Here is a 15,800-nt window from a genome sequence, read left to right as displayed (position 1 = left end):
TAAAATGTAGCCGATTTAATTTATTTTAAAAAATCTGCGAGGGACATGCAGAGCGTTGTCACCTCACGCCTGTGAACTTCTGTTAAATGAACGTTTGATAGTTCATTAAGGGAGGCATATGCAGGGTGTACTTGATTTTCCGGTGATTGACATTTTAAAATATATCCATCATTTGGGGCACTGGCACCTGGCATATTTTAATGCAAAGGTCTTTGCAAAATGTGAAATGACAGCTTTGCGTTTCGCAGATATTAAACTGATTGTCGGAAGGAACTTGGTTCCCGTAAGTACACTAACACAGCAAAATCTGAATCAATCCGTACATGATCGGAATATACATTATTCAATATAAGATTTCAACCCTCTGCTAGGTAAAGTGCAAACACCCCTCTTGTAGAAAACACATACGAAAGGTGTATCACAAGGAATGGCGTGATTATGACAAATTGCAGCATCGGTTTTCAGTGATGTCCCCACTGCTAGTTACAGAGCCGGATCAAATTTAGACTGAGTAAATGTTCTGTTTATATAATCCCTGTTTCAATAATCCACGCAGAGATCAACTCTGGCAATATAAATCAAGTTACAAAAAGTCTTTGACAAAAAAAATCATCCGACAAAAAAACATAACAAGTCACAAAAAGTCTTTGACAAAAAAAATCATCGGACAAAATGACGTTGGACCAAAAGACGTGTGGACAAAAAGACGTTGGACCAAAAGACGTGGACGAAGTGTCGTTGGACGAAATGACGTCGGACGAAAAGACATAGCACCATCCCAATCGCCCCCCCCCCACCCCCATGTTCGACCGTCCTATTCCCCCCAACCTCAAGGAGACCACCGGGAACACCCCTCATGCCCCCTCCACTTGGTAAGAAACCCTGGACCCTAACCCTGGCAGTCCCAACCTGTCACCCAGGCACCCACAGCCTGGCACCCTGGTAGTGCATCTCCCAGCCTGGCAGGGTGGAACTGCCAGTGCCAAGGTGCCCGGGTGCCAGACGGAGTGCCATGGTGCCACCCTGCCCCGTCCCCGACCACCCAAGGGTTTCTAATGGACACCACCACCCCGCCCCCGCGCTACTACAACTGGTTCACATTTGGAGAAACCTGTACTAAATGGCACCCTGGCGATGTCTCCCAGGGGCGGTTGTTAAGTTCCGGGTGCCAGAAGAATCCCACAAATTAGCCTAATGGCTCATTTAAATATTTAAATCAGGATCACGGCCAGTGAGGCCAAGATCCAGATTACGACGTCTCGCGGAATTTTGATAAATTTCGTGAGACATTTAGAGCAACGTAAATCTCGCGAGTGGCATCTTGCGTGATTCAAAGGCCTTGTCCCGACAGCAAGGCTGCTAAATCGCACACTTGGTGTACTCAAACCTGGATACAATACAGGGAAATAGACTAACTCAAGAGAGGACAAAACAGGATGTTATCAATTCGGTAAAAAAGCAGGACTGATAACTACTAAAAACTTAGACTCACCGTGAGGAATAGCTGTCTTTGAAGCCAGGTCCAATGTTGTAAGAAACATTCAGTCCTCCTTTCCATTCACTGGGGGATGAAACACCTCCCATGTAACTGTCGAAGAGAGTAAGCAATTGCACTAAAATGAGAATCAACTGATTTTTACAATTATTCTTTGGACTAAAGCAAGTCCACTACCATCATGTGGAATCACAGAACAGCATGACACAAAAGGAGGCCATTCAGCCCACCCAGTTTGGGATGGGCCTTTTGAAGGTTTGTTCCATTATCTTCTCTTTCTCCAGATCTTTGACATTTGTTCACCTCATCGAATATCCTGTTGGAGGAGACGACTGGATATGTATCCATCACGCATGCGCACACACACACCCTGTCACACTCTATGGTTGTCTTTATTTATTGCTGTGACTTGTTTTTGCTCAGCAAGTTGTTTCTTTTCATACGTCAGCTTTATTTTTTGAAATTCAGGTTTGCTGTTGTGCAAGACTTTATCTTTCTGAACTTTGCTCATCACCGCCATCGCTTTATTAAGTTAATAAGATACAGGAGCAGAATTAGGCCATTCGGCCCATCGAGTCTGCTCCACCATTCTATTATGGCTGATATGTTCCTCATCTGTTACCTACAATGCTACAGACCAAGAGCTGGATTTTCAAATCAGCCAGAGCATCTTCTCCCTAGAATACATGACCTAGGAGCAGGAGTCTTAGCCTCCCGAGCCTAACCACCTTCAATGTGATCATGGCTGATCCCGTTCTTTGCTTAACCTGCTTTGTTAACCTTTGGTACCACTTTCAAAGATTTCTGCACAAAACACCTCCAGGCCCCAGATTCTATTTACTTGGTGTAGTATTCCTTTGAGGAACTACATTTTAAATTTATCTCACACTCCAATAATCTTCAAAGGGATAAGTTAATTTAGTTCATTTGGTTAAAGAAAAGAAACACTTCCAGGTCCCTATACTCTTGCACCTCATTTATAATTGCACCATTTACCTTTAAGTGTCTGTGTTGTTATAGCCTGTTGTAATTCCATGGGATTCAATTTTGCTCACAAGCCTATTCTGCGGCATTTAATTAAATAACTTTTGAAAGTTGAAATACACAAAATTAATTGCATTTTCCTTATTCTACCTCTCTGTTATCTCACCCAAAAACTTAATCAAGTTAGTCAAACTCAATTGACATTCACAAATCTATGTTGGTTCTCCTTTCTTCGCCCAAGTGGCTTTTAATTTTCCCCCAGGTTATTATTTCTAACAGCTTCACCCTCCATCACTGCTAAAACTGTCTGTCCCACAATTTCCAAGCTTACTTTTCTCTCCTTTTATGAACGAAGATGGTGTCATAATATCCACTCATGTATATCATGAGATGCAGACAGGAGGGACCTGTTTGTGGATGGGAAGTTCGCGAGCCTGGGTGAGCTGGAGGAAAAGTTCGGGCACCCCCCGGGGAACACCTTCAGGTATATGCAGGTAAGGGCGTTTGTCAGGCGGCAAGTGGCGGAGTTCCCACTGTTGCTACCGCGCGGGTTCCAGGACAGGGTGCTCTCGGGGGTGTGGGTTGGAGAGGGGAGGATCTCGGCAACGTACCAAGTGATGCAGGAGGAGGACGAGGCCTCGGTGGAGGAGCTGAAGGGTAAGTGGGAGGAGGAACTGGGTGAGGAGATCGAGGAGGGGACGTGGGCAGACGCGCTAGGGAGGGTGAACTCCTCCTCTTCTTGTGCGAGGCTCAGCCTCATACAATTTAAGGTGCTGCATAGGGCTCACATGACCGGGACCAGGATGAGTCGGTTTTTTGGGGGAGAGGACAGGTGTGTTAGGTGCTCAGAGAGCCCAGCAAACCATGCCCATATGTTCTGGGCATGCCCAGCACTGGAGGAATTTTGGAAGGACGTAGCAAGGACGGTGTCGAGGGTGGTAGGATCCAGGATCAAACCGGGCTGGGGGCTCGCAATATTTGGGGTTGCAGAGGAGTGGGAGTGCAGGAGGAGAAAGAGGCCGGTATTCTGGCCTTTGCGTCCCTGGTAGCCCGGCGGAGGATCTTCTTCAGTGGAAGGATGCGCGGCCCCCGGGCGTGGAGGCCTGGATCAATGATATGGCGGGGTTTATTAAATTGGAGAGGGTGAAATTTGCCCTAAGGGTATCGGTGGGGTTCTTCAGGAGGTGGCAACCATTCCTAGATTTCCTGGCAGAACGGTAGAAAAAGGACAGCAGCAGCAGCGGCCCGGGGGGGGGGGGGGGGGGGGGGGGGGTCTTTTGGTTTTGCGTTGAAGGGGCATGTATATTTGTTCATTGTTGATGGCGGGTGTTAATTTATTTCTTTTTTGTATATATGGGGGGGGGGGGGGGGGGGGGGGGTGTTTGTTTCATCTTTTCTTTTTGTATTTTGTTATTGATATTTTGTGAAAATTTGAATAAAAATTATTTGTAAAAAAAAGAGATGCAGACAGGCAGTGATTGACACACAGGATAACCAATGAACACACACGACACAGAACAACCAATCACCAGACAGGACACCACCCACTATAAAGCCCACAGGGCATTAAGGCTCTCCCTCTCTCACAGGACATGGCCAGGGAGATAGTCACAGTGCACAGGCCAATGAACATCATCACCATGTGATAGAGAGCTAGTCTGGTCAAGCCAGTAGGAGGTTATCAGTTAGGCTAATGGAGTGTCAACCCACAGCAGATTATGTACAGCAATCAACAGGTTCAATAAAACAGTGTTGGACCACCTCCTGTGTTGGAAGCCTGTTTCTCATTTTACTGCATCCAGTTGCAGTCAATGTTATACCAACATAGATAACACATCATGCTATCAGAGAGCTATTAACTCTAATGAACCTACCTCGAGTGAATCTGCAACGACCAGCACGCAGCCATCCAGCGGCATGGAAAAGATCCAACCTCCTCCGCAGCTCCTGATCTCCGTCAACCTCGGCGCCAACTGGAAAGACTTCAAAGATCAAACAGAAGTTCCTCCTGTGTATCGAGGCCTCCGATCTCGAAGCAGCATCAGGTGCCTGGAAGATCACGCTGTTCCTGTCGACTGCGGGGTACCACGCCATCCACATCTATAATTTGCTCACGTTTGCTGATGGCAAAGACAAGACGAAGTTCAAGACGATTCTGCTGAAATTCGACAACCACTGCGACATTGAGGTGAATGAGAGCTTTGAACGGTACATCTTCCAACAGAGGCTTCAGGGTAAGGGTGAACCTTTTCAGTCCTTCTTGACCCATCTCCGCATCCCCGAGCAGTCATGTAATTATGACTCGACGGCTGATTCCATGATCCGGGATCAGATCGTTTTCGGGGTCCAGTCCGACTCCCTGCGGGCGCAGCTCCTCAAAATCAAACAGTTGATCCTCTCCGTCGCCATCGAAACGTGTGTTGTCCATGAGCATGCCAGGAATCGTTTCTTCCGCATCAGGGCGGCAGAAAATGCAAAACTAGTCTCCCACGAGGCAGAAAGGGTGCAGGCCATCGCAAAAATGCAAGGCCTGAGCATCGAGGAGAGTGGCCATTTCACGCACTTTTCTCGGGTCCCTACACATGCACGCCACGACCGGGTGGACGACGAGGCCGAAGACCCCGATGCGCATGTGCGAACGTCGGCCGATCGCACTGCGCATGCGCGATGGCGCACGGAACGCGCTGATGTCAGTGTCATGACGTGTCCAAATTGTGGCTCCGCCCATTTAAAGCGGCAATGTCCAGCCAAAGGAAGGCGATGTCGACAGTGTGGAAAGCCTGGGCATTACGCGGCCTTCTGCAGGTCTGCTCCACCAACCAACAGCCAGCGATCCCAGCTGCATCGCAGACGTGTCCGCTGCGTACAACAAGGCATGCAGGATTCGGATCCCGACAGCGCAACGGACCCCGATGCTGACTGCCTCGAATCTCCATACTGGGTGGGCATAAACACCACGCGCGAGCTGGCCTCCACCGTGCCTGCAAACCGCCTTTCAATCCTCACTGTGTATCCTGACGACGAGTGGTGTGCTGTCGTCACGGTTCACCAGTCTCGCATCCGATTTAAATTGGACACTGGCACATCTGCAAACCTCATATCACAGTCGGACATCGACAGCATCCGAGACCAATCTAGCATTCTTCCACCAGCCTGCCAGCTCCTTGACTACAATGGCAATGCCAGAGCTGCCAGTTGATCGTGTCAGCTAGGTGTATCTCACAGGGCAATCAAAGTGACGTTACGATTCGAGATCGTCCTACCTGACAAGGCATCCCTGTTCGGTGCTCGCGCATGCAAACTCCTACATCTGGTCCAGCACGTCCATGCCATGTCCTCGACACCGGCGACTGCCTCACCCAATGTAAATCTCCAGGCTGAGATAGACGACATTCTCACGCAATACCACAACGTGTTTGATGGAATGGGCACGCTCCCATATTGTTACAAGATATTGCTCAAACCGAATGCCATCCCAGTCATCCATGCACCTCACCGGTTGCCGGCTCCTCTCAAGGATCGTCTGAAAACGCAACTACGAGAGCTCCAAGACCAGGGTATCATCTCAAAGGTCACGGAACCAACAGACTGGGTCAGCTCCATGGTCTGCGTCAAGAAGCCCTCTGGTGAACTCCGCATTTGCATTGATCCCAAAGACCTGAATCGCAACATCATGAGCGAGCACTACCCGATCCAAAAGCGTGAAGAGTTAACCTGTGAGATGACTCATGCCAAATTCTTTACCAAGCTGGACGCCTCCCATGGGTTCTGGCAGATACAGCTGGACGAGTCCAGTCGGAAGCTGTGCACGTTTAACACGCCGTTCGGCAGGTATTGCTACAACCGCATGCCTTTTGGTATCATCAGCTTCCGAAATATTTCATTGCATAATGGAGCAAATGATGGAGGGCATCGAGGGGGTGCGAGTCTATGTGCACGACGTGATCATCTGGTCCACGACGCCCAAGGATCACATCACTCGTCTCAAACAAGTTTTCCAGAGGATACATGAAAACGGCCTCCAGCTCAACATGGCCAAATGCTCATTTGGTAGGTCCGCTATCAAGTTTCTGGGTGACCACATTTCACAGTAGGGTGTGCAACCTGATACTGACAAGATGCTGGCAATCAATGCCATGAAGACCCCAGAGGACAAAAAGGCGGTCCTCCGTTTCCTCGGGATGGTGAATTTTCTCAGGAAATTCATTCCCAACATGGCATCCCACACCACAACCCTCCGGCATCTTGTAAAAAAAGTCGACAGTGTTCCAGTGGCTTCCCGTACATCAAGCGGAGTGGCTTGAGCTGAAGGTGAAGCTCACCACAGCCCCAGTACTGGCGTACTTTGATCCAACCAAGGATACCAAGATATCCTCAGACGCAAGCCAGGACGGCATTGGGGCGGTGCTCCTCAAGTGAGACGACTCCTCATCCTGGGCTCCAGTGGTATACAACGGTATGCCCAGATCGAAAAGGAGTGCTTGGGTCTCCTGACAGGAATAGCCAAGTTTCATGACTACGTATACGGCCTGCCAAAGTTCACGGCGGAAACAGACCACAGGCCTTTCGTCCACATAAACTAAAATAATTTAAATGACATGACACCTCGGCTGCAGCGAATTCTTCTTCATCTCCGCCGATATAACTTTGAACTCGTCTACACACCGGATAAGGAGCTGATCGTCGTGGATGCCCTATCCCGATCCGTCACCACACAGTGTGAACAGGGCGACTTCATTCGCCACATTGAGGCACATGTGCAGCTGTGTGCCAGCAACTTCCCAGCTACTGATGAATGAGTTATACAAAAACGCGAAGAAACTGCCAAAGATCCCCTACTGCAGCGCGTGATGAAGCACCTCGCCCATGGCTGGCAAAAGGGGCAGTGCCCCCAGTTCTTCAACGTTAAGGACGAGCAGACAGTTGTTGAGGGGATCCTTCTTCAACTAGATAGGATCGTCATTCCCCAAAGCATGCAAAACATGGTGCTCAGACAGATCCATGAGGGTGACCTGAGGATCGAGAAATGTCGACGCAGAGCTCGGCAGGCAGTTTACTGGCCTGGCATCAGCCAGGACATTGCCAACACAGTCCTCAACTGCACAACATGCCAGAAGTTTCAACCAGCTCAGCCCAAGGAAACGCTGCAACAGCACAATATTGTGACCTCTCCGTGGTCCAAGGTGGGGATAGACCTCTTTTGCGCCAATGGGCGTGATTACGTGCTCCTGGTCGACTACTTCTCCAGTTACCCGGAAGTGGTGAAACTGCCGGACCTCACGTCCGTCATCAAAGCCTGCAAAGAGACATTTGCCAGGCATGGGATACCACTCACGGTAATGACTGACAACGGTCCATGTTTCAACCTGACGCTATTGGCATACAGGACAACCCCTCTGTAGACTGGTTTGTCTCCGGCCCAGTTGCTCATGAACCGCAACCTGAGGATGACTGTTCCAGCCATCCATGTTCCAGACCGTGACCACCTCACGGTGCTGCAGAAGGTGCAGTTATCCAGGGACCAGCAAAAGATCACTTATGATGCTCATGGCACGGATCTGCCTGCGCTGGCTCCAGACGATGTTGTTCGCTTTCAGCTGCCTGAGGGAGGTTGGTCAGGCCCAGCTGTTGTCGTCAGACAGGCTGCTCCCAGGTCATTCATTGTTCAAATGGCTGATGGATCCATTCTATGGGGCAACAGGAGGGCGCTGCGTAAAGTTCTCTGCCCATCACCCGACTGCACTTCTCCGCATGTCATCATGCTTCCTCCGGACGTCTTGCACCACGAGGCCACCGATCTGGCAGCCATCCCGCCTGTCCAGGTGCCGGAGTCCCCCCCCCCCCCCCCCCACCTCTGTGGCGATCAATGAGAAGTTGTCGCACACCACAAATACTGAATCTATAGACTTAAATCTTGTAAATTTTGTTCAGTTTGCTCTGTATCTGCACAATAGACACCTTCCCATACGTACATATGTTCATTCATTCCCCAGTTGTACATCATTATACATGCATATACAGCCACATTCCAAAATTTATTTTAAAAGGGAGAGATGTCATAATATCCACTCATCTATATCATGAGATGCAGACAGGCAGTGCTTGACACACAGGATAACCAATGAACACACACGACACAGAACAACCAATCACCAGACAGGACACCACCACTATGAAGCCCACAGGGCATTAACGCTCTCCCTCTCTCACAGGACATGGCCAGGGAGATAGTCGCAGTGCACAGGCCAATGAACATCATCACCATGCGATAGAGAGCTCGTCTGGTCAAGACAGTAGGAGGTTATCAGTTAGGTTAATAGAGTGTCAACCCACAGCAGATTATGTACAGCAATCAACAGGTTCAATAAAACAGTGTTGGACCATCTCCTGTGTGGGAAGCCTGTTTCTCGTTTTACTGGACTGCATCCAGTTGCAGACGATGTTACACCAACACAGATAACACATCAGATGTAACATTTGCAATCCCCTAGTCCTGAGGCACAACCTTGGGATCCGGTAATTAGCCACAGTACATCAGGGTCGATAGACACCTGTCTCTGCTCAAGGCAAGTGTTTATATAGCTTGAGGGACCCCACTCCACATCAAGTGTGGAGCAATGCAAAGCAACAGGCCTCTATGAGCTACCACAGCTGGTTTAGGGGTTGAACCCGGGCAATGGCATCATTCTGTATCGCATTCTAGCCATTTAACTCACCAGCTTCTAACTTTACTTCCCTCACAACCTAGATTGCACCCCATCCAGACTGGGTGACTTACCCACTTCAAGAATAGTTATTTTTTCTGGTGTGCCTATTAATTGATTGTTATGTCATCCAGAATTCTAATAGCCTTGCTGTTTACTGTAGCTTTGCCAAAGTAATTTTCCCTGTTAAGAACTGATGCAAAGTATTCAATAGTACTGCAGACATGTTTATTGCATCTACAGACAGATTTTGGTCTCCAATTAGTCCTCTGTTCCTCTGATACCCCTTTTAATATTAGTATGCCTGTAGAAGACTTTTGCATTTCTTTTTGTGTGTACTGTGAATCTATTCTGTCCCTGTCTTTTTGGCCTTTTCATTTCCAATATCATTTCACTCTGTACTTTTATATTCAGCATGAATCTCCTTTATATTATCATGCTAACAAAGAACAAAGAACAATACAGCACAGGAACAGGCCCTTTGGCCCTCCAAGCCTGTACCAGTCATGATGCCACCCTTGGCCAAAACCCGAAAGAATAAAGAACAATCCACCACAGGAACAGCCCCTTTACACCCCTTATTCAGCTTCACCTGACTCTAAACCTACTTTGTAATACAGGGGTCTCAGGTTTTGATTACCCTCTCTTTCATGCACTGGACATCTTTCAAAACCTCAGAACATCCAAAGTATTTCACAACCAATTACATTTCAAGTGTAGTCACTGTATAAAGAAACGCAGCTGCTTATTTGCACACTGTCAGTATATGGCGGTCAAGATACTTTAATCCTTTTCAAAGTAGCATTTTTTCAATATTCCAGCCAACCTTTATGGGCTTGGCCGCCTGGATGGAGTGGAAAGACATTGGGTGGTGTGGCCAATGTTAGCATCCAATTAGTTCTGTTTAATGGGTGTTAAATACTCAGTACTTGAAGGTAATAAGATGTCGGGGCTGATTTATTGTATATAAGGAAGAGTCAACCAGCACTGGTTGTCTGGTATATTGGAGGGCAGAAGTTAGCTCTGCAATGAGCAATAAACATGATCAATCTAAGCATCATTTGTTTCTGTGTCTCTGGCACAAGCAGGCTTGGGAATTAGCAAACATTGGTAGCAGAGGATGATTGCCTGAAAGTGAAGATTGGAAACTGAGCTTTACTTCCAGACAGAAGATTAGAATAGCGGTTGAATTTTTGAGAGAAGACTGTAATTGAGAGACTCTGAAGAAAGGTGACTGTAACCGGGTGTAACATAGCAGAATGCGATTTTCCAGAAATCTTTCGTGAAACGGAACCTAATGATCAATAGAAAAATGAGGTTGGAAATGAGTTACACCTCTTCTGGAAAACATTTGCTATTTTTGCTTCAAGCCAGAAGCAAGTTCTGCCATAAAGTGTTCTTGGAACTAGGTTCTCAGGAACTGAAAGTGGCAACGGTTTGGTTGCCCTCTTAAAATTTATCAATAACATTTATCTGCAAGTTGACTTCTGAAATGACTATGAGGGCTGTTCGGATGTAACAAATGCAGAAAAATGGATGATCTTTCCATTGAAGAATACATTGTGGAGTTTAACCAACAATATATGAGATTGCAGCATTTTAACCTGGAAATTCCTATATCAGTACTGTCAATAAACGATTGCACTGTGCTGGGATATCAAACATGGGCTGACTCTTGCTTTTAACCAGAGTTAGATTCAAAGAGAAAGAAATGCCTATGGGTCAAGTGTGCAACGGTTTAAGAATAATTTAGGAAAAGCATTCATTTCCAGCCACTTTTATGGCACGGATTCAGCAGTAACACCAAAGATAGAAGATACAATGTTAGCAGCATTTCAGGACCATTCGAATATAGGGCCTAATCATCTATGCAACAGAAGAATTACAGACAATGGGTATGAGGACAGCGACTCTTTTGGGAGACTGCGGAAATTGGGCAATTATGGAAGAAGGATGAACTTCAGAAATAACCAAGAGATCCAAGTATCATTATGTTTTGAATTTCTTGGTAACGAAAGGCAGAGATTTTGAGGTGGCACATTGCATGAAAGGTGAGGAGGACAATCCCGACCACTCAATCGTTTCAGTATCAGAAGCTTCAGTTTGGCAATCCTTGTCACAGATTCATTCAGTTGTGCAGTTCCATATAGTGGGCGTATGTTCACAGTATGTGGAGTGGACTGGCTAAAATATGACATTGGATTCTTTCAGGCAGGAAGACCAGAAAAAAGGCAAAAAAAGATAGTTTTACTTGCTTCAAATTTGGTAATGGTAATATGTTCAAATCATTAAAAAGAATGGTAATTTCATGTAAAATAGCAGCGGTAAATCATTTTATCGGTGCTGATTTTGTATCGAGTGAAATATCTTTTAAAGGATCCAAATAAAATCTGTGATGGACCTCGATAAAGTCATTGGGCGGGATTCTCTCAGCCCAGGCTGGAGAATCGCCGGGATGGGTGTGAATCGTGCGATGCCACCCTGATGCCGGTCCGCCGATTCTCCGGAAAGCCGAGAATCGGTGAGACGCCGGTCAGCGGCCGCTCTAGGCGCCCCCCCCTCCCAGCGATTCTCGCTGCGCGATGGGTCGAGCAGCCACACAAAAAAAATCTGAGTCCCGCCGGCGCCGTTCACATCTGGTCTTACCCGGCGGGACCTCTGCGTGAATACATCCGGGGGAGGCCTGGTGGGGGGGGGGGAGGGGGGCCCAACCCTGGGAGGGGGGGGGGGGGGGGGCTCCACTGTGGCCTGGCCCGCGATCGGAGCCTACCGATTGGCAGGTCGGCCTCTCGGGCTGGGGGCCTCTTTTGTTCCGCACCGGCCCCTGTAGCCCTACACCATGTTGTGTCGGGGAGGCGCAGAGAGGGGAGTCACTGCGCATGCGTGGCATTCGCACTGGTCCCACTGCACATGCGCAGACCCGCGGCGCCCATCCGACGCCAGGATCGGCAGCTGGGGGAGCGTGGGTAGCTCCAGTGCCTTGCTGGCCCCCTGTAGGGGTCAGAATCGCTGCTCCTGAGGCCATGTTGACGCCGTTGAGAAACACAACGCCGTTTATGATGGCAACCCACGCGCATGTGCAGACCCCCACTGGCTGTGTCATGCCAGCTTTTGAGCACACAGCACTCCGGCGCCATACTAGCCCCATTGGGAGAGGTGAATGCCTGGGCCTGGAGGCCCGTTGACGCCGGCGTTGCTCGCGCCGGTTTTGACGCTGGCATCAACACTTGGCTGGGATTTTGGAGAACCCCAGCCTATATATTCCTTGGCCCACCATATCTAGGTAGAACGCTAACGAATGGCATCTGGGAATAAGGATTTAAGAAGCAAATTATTAGAAAACTACATAGACAATTTGCGCATCCCTCAGGATGAAGATTCTCTGAAAGGATGTGGGGGTACTGGTTGAGAAATGCTTCAACTTAGAATAACCTAATAACATAAGGTTATTCGTGAAGGCCCACATTCTGATCCTTGCCCCTCGCCTGAGGCGTAGTGATCCTCAGGTTAAATCACCACCAGTCAGCTCTCCCCCTCAAAGGGGAAAGTAGCCTATAATCATCAGGGAGTATGATGACTTTACCTTTTACCTTTACTTAGACTTAAGTAATATTTGTAAAAAGTACAAGAGAATGCTGTTGCAACCAGCAACAAGTTATCCGTTGACGAGAGACTTTAATCAAATTGAAGTGATGAACCTCAAAGTAGGGGATAAAGAAATAAATATTTTTCTTCTACATTTTTCCGATGCAAAAAATGCTTTCCTGACTGAACACAGAACACTTAGGGCGGTATTCTCCGCTCCCGATAAACATCGGGATGGCCGTCGTGAAATCGGCCGAGGTTCACGACGGCCTCGGGGCCCATTCCCCGCACCTAATTTACCCCCACCCGGGGGGCTAGGAGCGGGCCTCCGTCTTTCCCGGCCGGGACCTTGTCGCGCCGGAAATGACGCGCAAAGGGAGCATTTGTGAGGTCATCCGCGCATGCGCGGGTTGCCGGTTCCAACCCGCGCATGCACGGATGACTTCATCGCGCAGACGGCGCGAACCGCGCATGCGCGGTGGCCGTCTTTCTCCTCGGCCGCCCGGCAAGACGTGGCGGCTTGATCTTGCCGGGCAGCGGAGGGGAAAGAGTGCGTCTGTTTTGGACGCTGGCCCGACAATCGGTTGGCACCGATCGCGGGCCTGTCCCCTCCCGAGCACAGTCAGGGTGCTCCCGTGCCAATCGGGCTCCTAGATGCCCCAAACGGGCATCTGGCGCCCGTTTCACGAATGTACCAACCAGGTATGGTTGCTGCCGTAGTGAAACGGGCGTGAAGGGCCGGCCATGCGGCCCATCGGGCTCGGAGAATCACCGTTCGCCGTGAAAAATGGCGAGCGGGATTTTTCCAAGCTGGGGGGGGGGGTAGAATCTCTGGGGGCAGCAGGGGGGGCGTAAAAAATGGCGGGAGGCCCTCCCACGATTCTCCCACGCCTCGTGGGGAGCGGAGAATTCCGCCCTTAGAACGTACAGTGCAGAAGGAGGCCATTTGGCCCATCGAGTCTGCACCGACCCCCTTAAGCCCTCACTTCTACACTATCCGCATAACCCAATAACCCCTCCTAACCTTTTTCTGGACACAAGGGCAATTTAGCATGGCCAATCCACCTAACCTGCACGTCTTTGGACTGTGGGAGGAAACCGGAGCACCCGGAGGAAACCCACGCAGACATGGGGAGAACGTGCAGGCATCGCACAGGCGGGGAACCCAGTGGGGAATCAAACCTGGGATCCTGGCGCTGTGAAGCCACAGTGCTATCTGCCTGTGCTACCGTACTCCCCAATTTAGGCTGATTTAGTACATCTTTCTGAAAATTTTAGTTTTAGATTGTCAATGGTAATTTATAGCACAGACAAATAGACAAAAATGTATATCGATAAATAATGGAAAGATAGATGGGAGCACCAACTTCAAATTCCTTGGGGTGCACATCATCAAAATTCTGTTCTGGTCCATCCACTTCAACGCTACCACCAAGAAAGCACAACAGTGCCTATACTTCCTCAGGAAACCAAGGAAATTTTGCATGTCCACATTAACTCTTACCAATTTTTACAGATGCACCATAGAAAGCATCCTGTCTGGCTGGATCACAGCCTGCTATGGGAACTGCTCGGCCCAAGACCCAAGAAACCACAGAGTCGTGAACATCGCCCAGTCCGTCACACGAACCTGCCTCCCATCCATTGACTCCATCTACACCTTCCACTGCCTGGGGAATGCGGGCAGCATAATCAAAGATCCCTCCCACCCTTACTCACTCTTCCAACTTCTTCCATCGGGCAGGAGATACAAAAGTCTGAGAACATGCACACACGGACTCAAAAACAGTTTCTTCCCTGCTGTTACCAGACTCCTAAACAATCCTCTTATGGACTGACCTGATCAACACTACACCCCTGTATGCTTCACCCAATGCCGGTGTTATGTAGTTACATTGTGTACCTTGTGTTGCCCTATTATGTATTTTCTTTTCTTTTCTTTTCATGTACTTAATGATCTGTTGAGCTGCTCGGAGAAAAATACTTTTTAATGTGTCTCGGTACATGAGACAATAAACAAAATTCAATACAAATCCATAATTGTCAACTGCTTTTGTATGCAAATAACACGCTTCAGTTAGTTGGGGATCCTTATCAATTAGCTTATGGCAGAAATCCAAAGGTAGCTTCAATACCTTCAATAATGTGGGACCATCCCCCGGCTTTGGAAGAGATTACCATTAGTTGAATTTTTGCAGAACATTAGAATGCCATGCATGCAGGAAGGAGAGCATTTTAAGGCGGAAGTTTCAGGGGGAAAAAATCAGAAGAGCTTCAATGTACCAAACCAGACAGCCGTTTTCAGCCTGGGGACATGGCATGTTATAAAGAAAAGGGCAAAAAGAATGGAAAGGCAAAACTACAATCTTGCAGCACAGTAATCAAATTGAGAGTGTACATTCCACATTGATGGAAACTGAACAAATGATAGAAACTGAAGATGCGCCTCGCAGACATGTATGCCAGGCTTGTACAAACAACAGATTGTTGTAGATAACAGACCAACTGAGGCCAAACCAAGTGATAGTGAAGATCAGGATAGAGCAATGTGTCTCAAAGATTAACTCCCAAAAGCTGGAACTAGGGTGACACATGTGCCAGAAGGGGCTCGTGAGTGGAGAGTGATTACCTTACAGGACAAGTCGTTCAGCAGGCCTGGATAATAATCCAAAGAGTGAGAGTTTAGATGGTTCAAAGATTCAAAATCAGTTTAAACAAAACTATAATGCATTTGCAGACAACTTACCGCAGTATCTCCTCCGCATCTTTATACCCTATTGGATGAACAGGAATCTTTGGAAGGCCAATGCCTTCATCCAATCTAAATGCATGTTCTGAAGAGAAGAATGGAAAATGAAGTACATTACAAAAACATTTTCTTTGCAAAACAATTGATCCACGTTGAGCGAATATTGTGCAGCATGCTGTAAATATTCCTAAGAAGTGGTGTGAAACATCTATATGTGAATAGTATAAATACAGCATTCATTACTGTACCGTATTTTGAAGGGCTGAACAAGATACCTCAGACG

At 48.1% G+C, this 15,800-nt stretch overlaps 1 protein-coding gene across 1 annotated transcript in view; it reads right to left on the bottom strand.

The window, feature by feature from the left end:
• The window catches only part of naalad2 (N-acetylated alpha-linked acidic dipeptidase 2), a 232,795-nt gene that overhangs the window by 115,627 nt on the left and 101,368 nt on the right, over nucleotides 1-15,800 (bottom strand). Inside the window, exons 7-8 of the mRNA XM_038818871.1 lie at nucleotides 15,515-15,602; nucleotides 1,493-1,588 (exon numbers count right to left, since the gene is read on the bottom strand). Of these exons, the coding sequence (XP_038674799.1) occupies nucleotides 1,493-1,588; nucleotides 15,515-15,602 (184 nt within the window). The remainder of the gene's footprint in view (nucleotides 1-1,492; nucleotides 1,589-15,514; nucleotides 15,603-15,800) is intronic.

The sequence above is a fragment of the Scyliorhinus canicula genome, chromosome 14 (genome assembly GCF_902713615.1).
Source record: "Scyliorhinus canicula chromosome 14, sScyCan1.1, whole genome shotgun sequence".
Lineage (NCBI taxonomy): Eukaryota > Metazoa > Chordata > Chondrichthyes > Carcharhiniformes > Scyliorhinidae > Scyliorhinus > Scyliorhinus canicula.
This window is presented reverse-complemented; position numbering and strand designations above follow the sequence as displayed.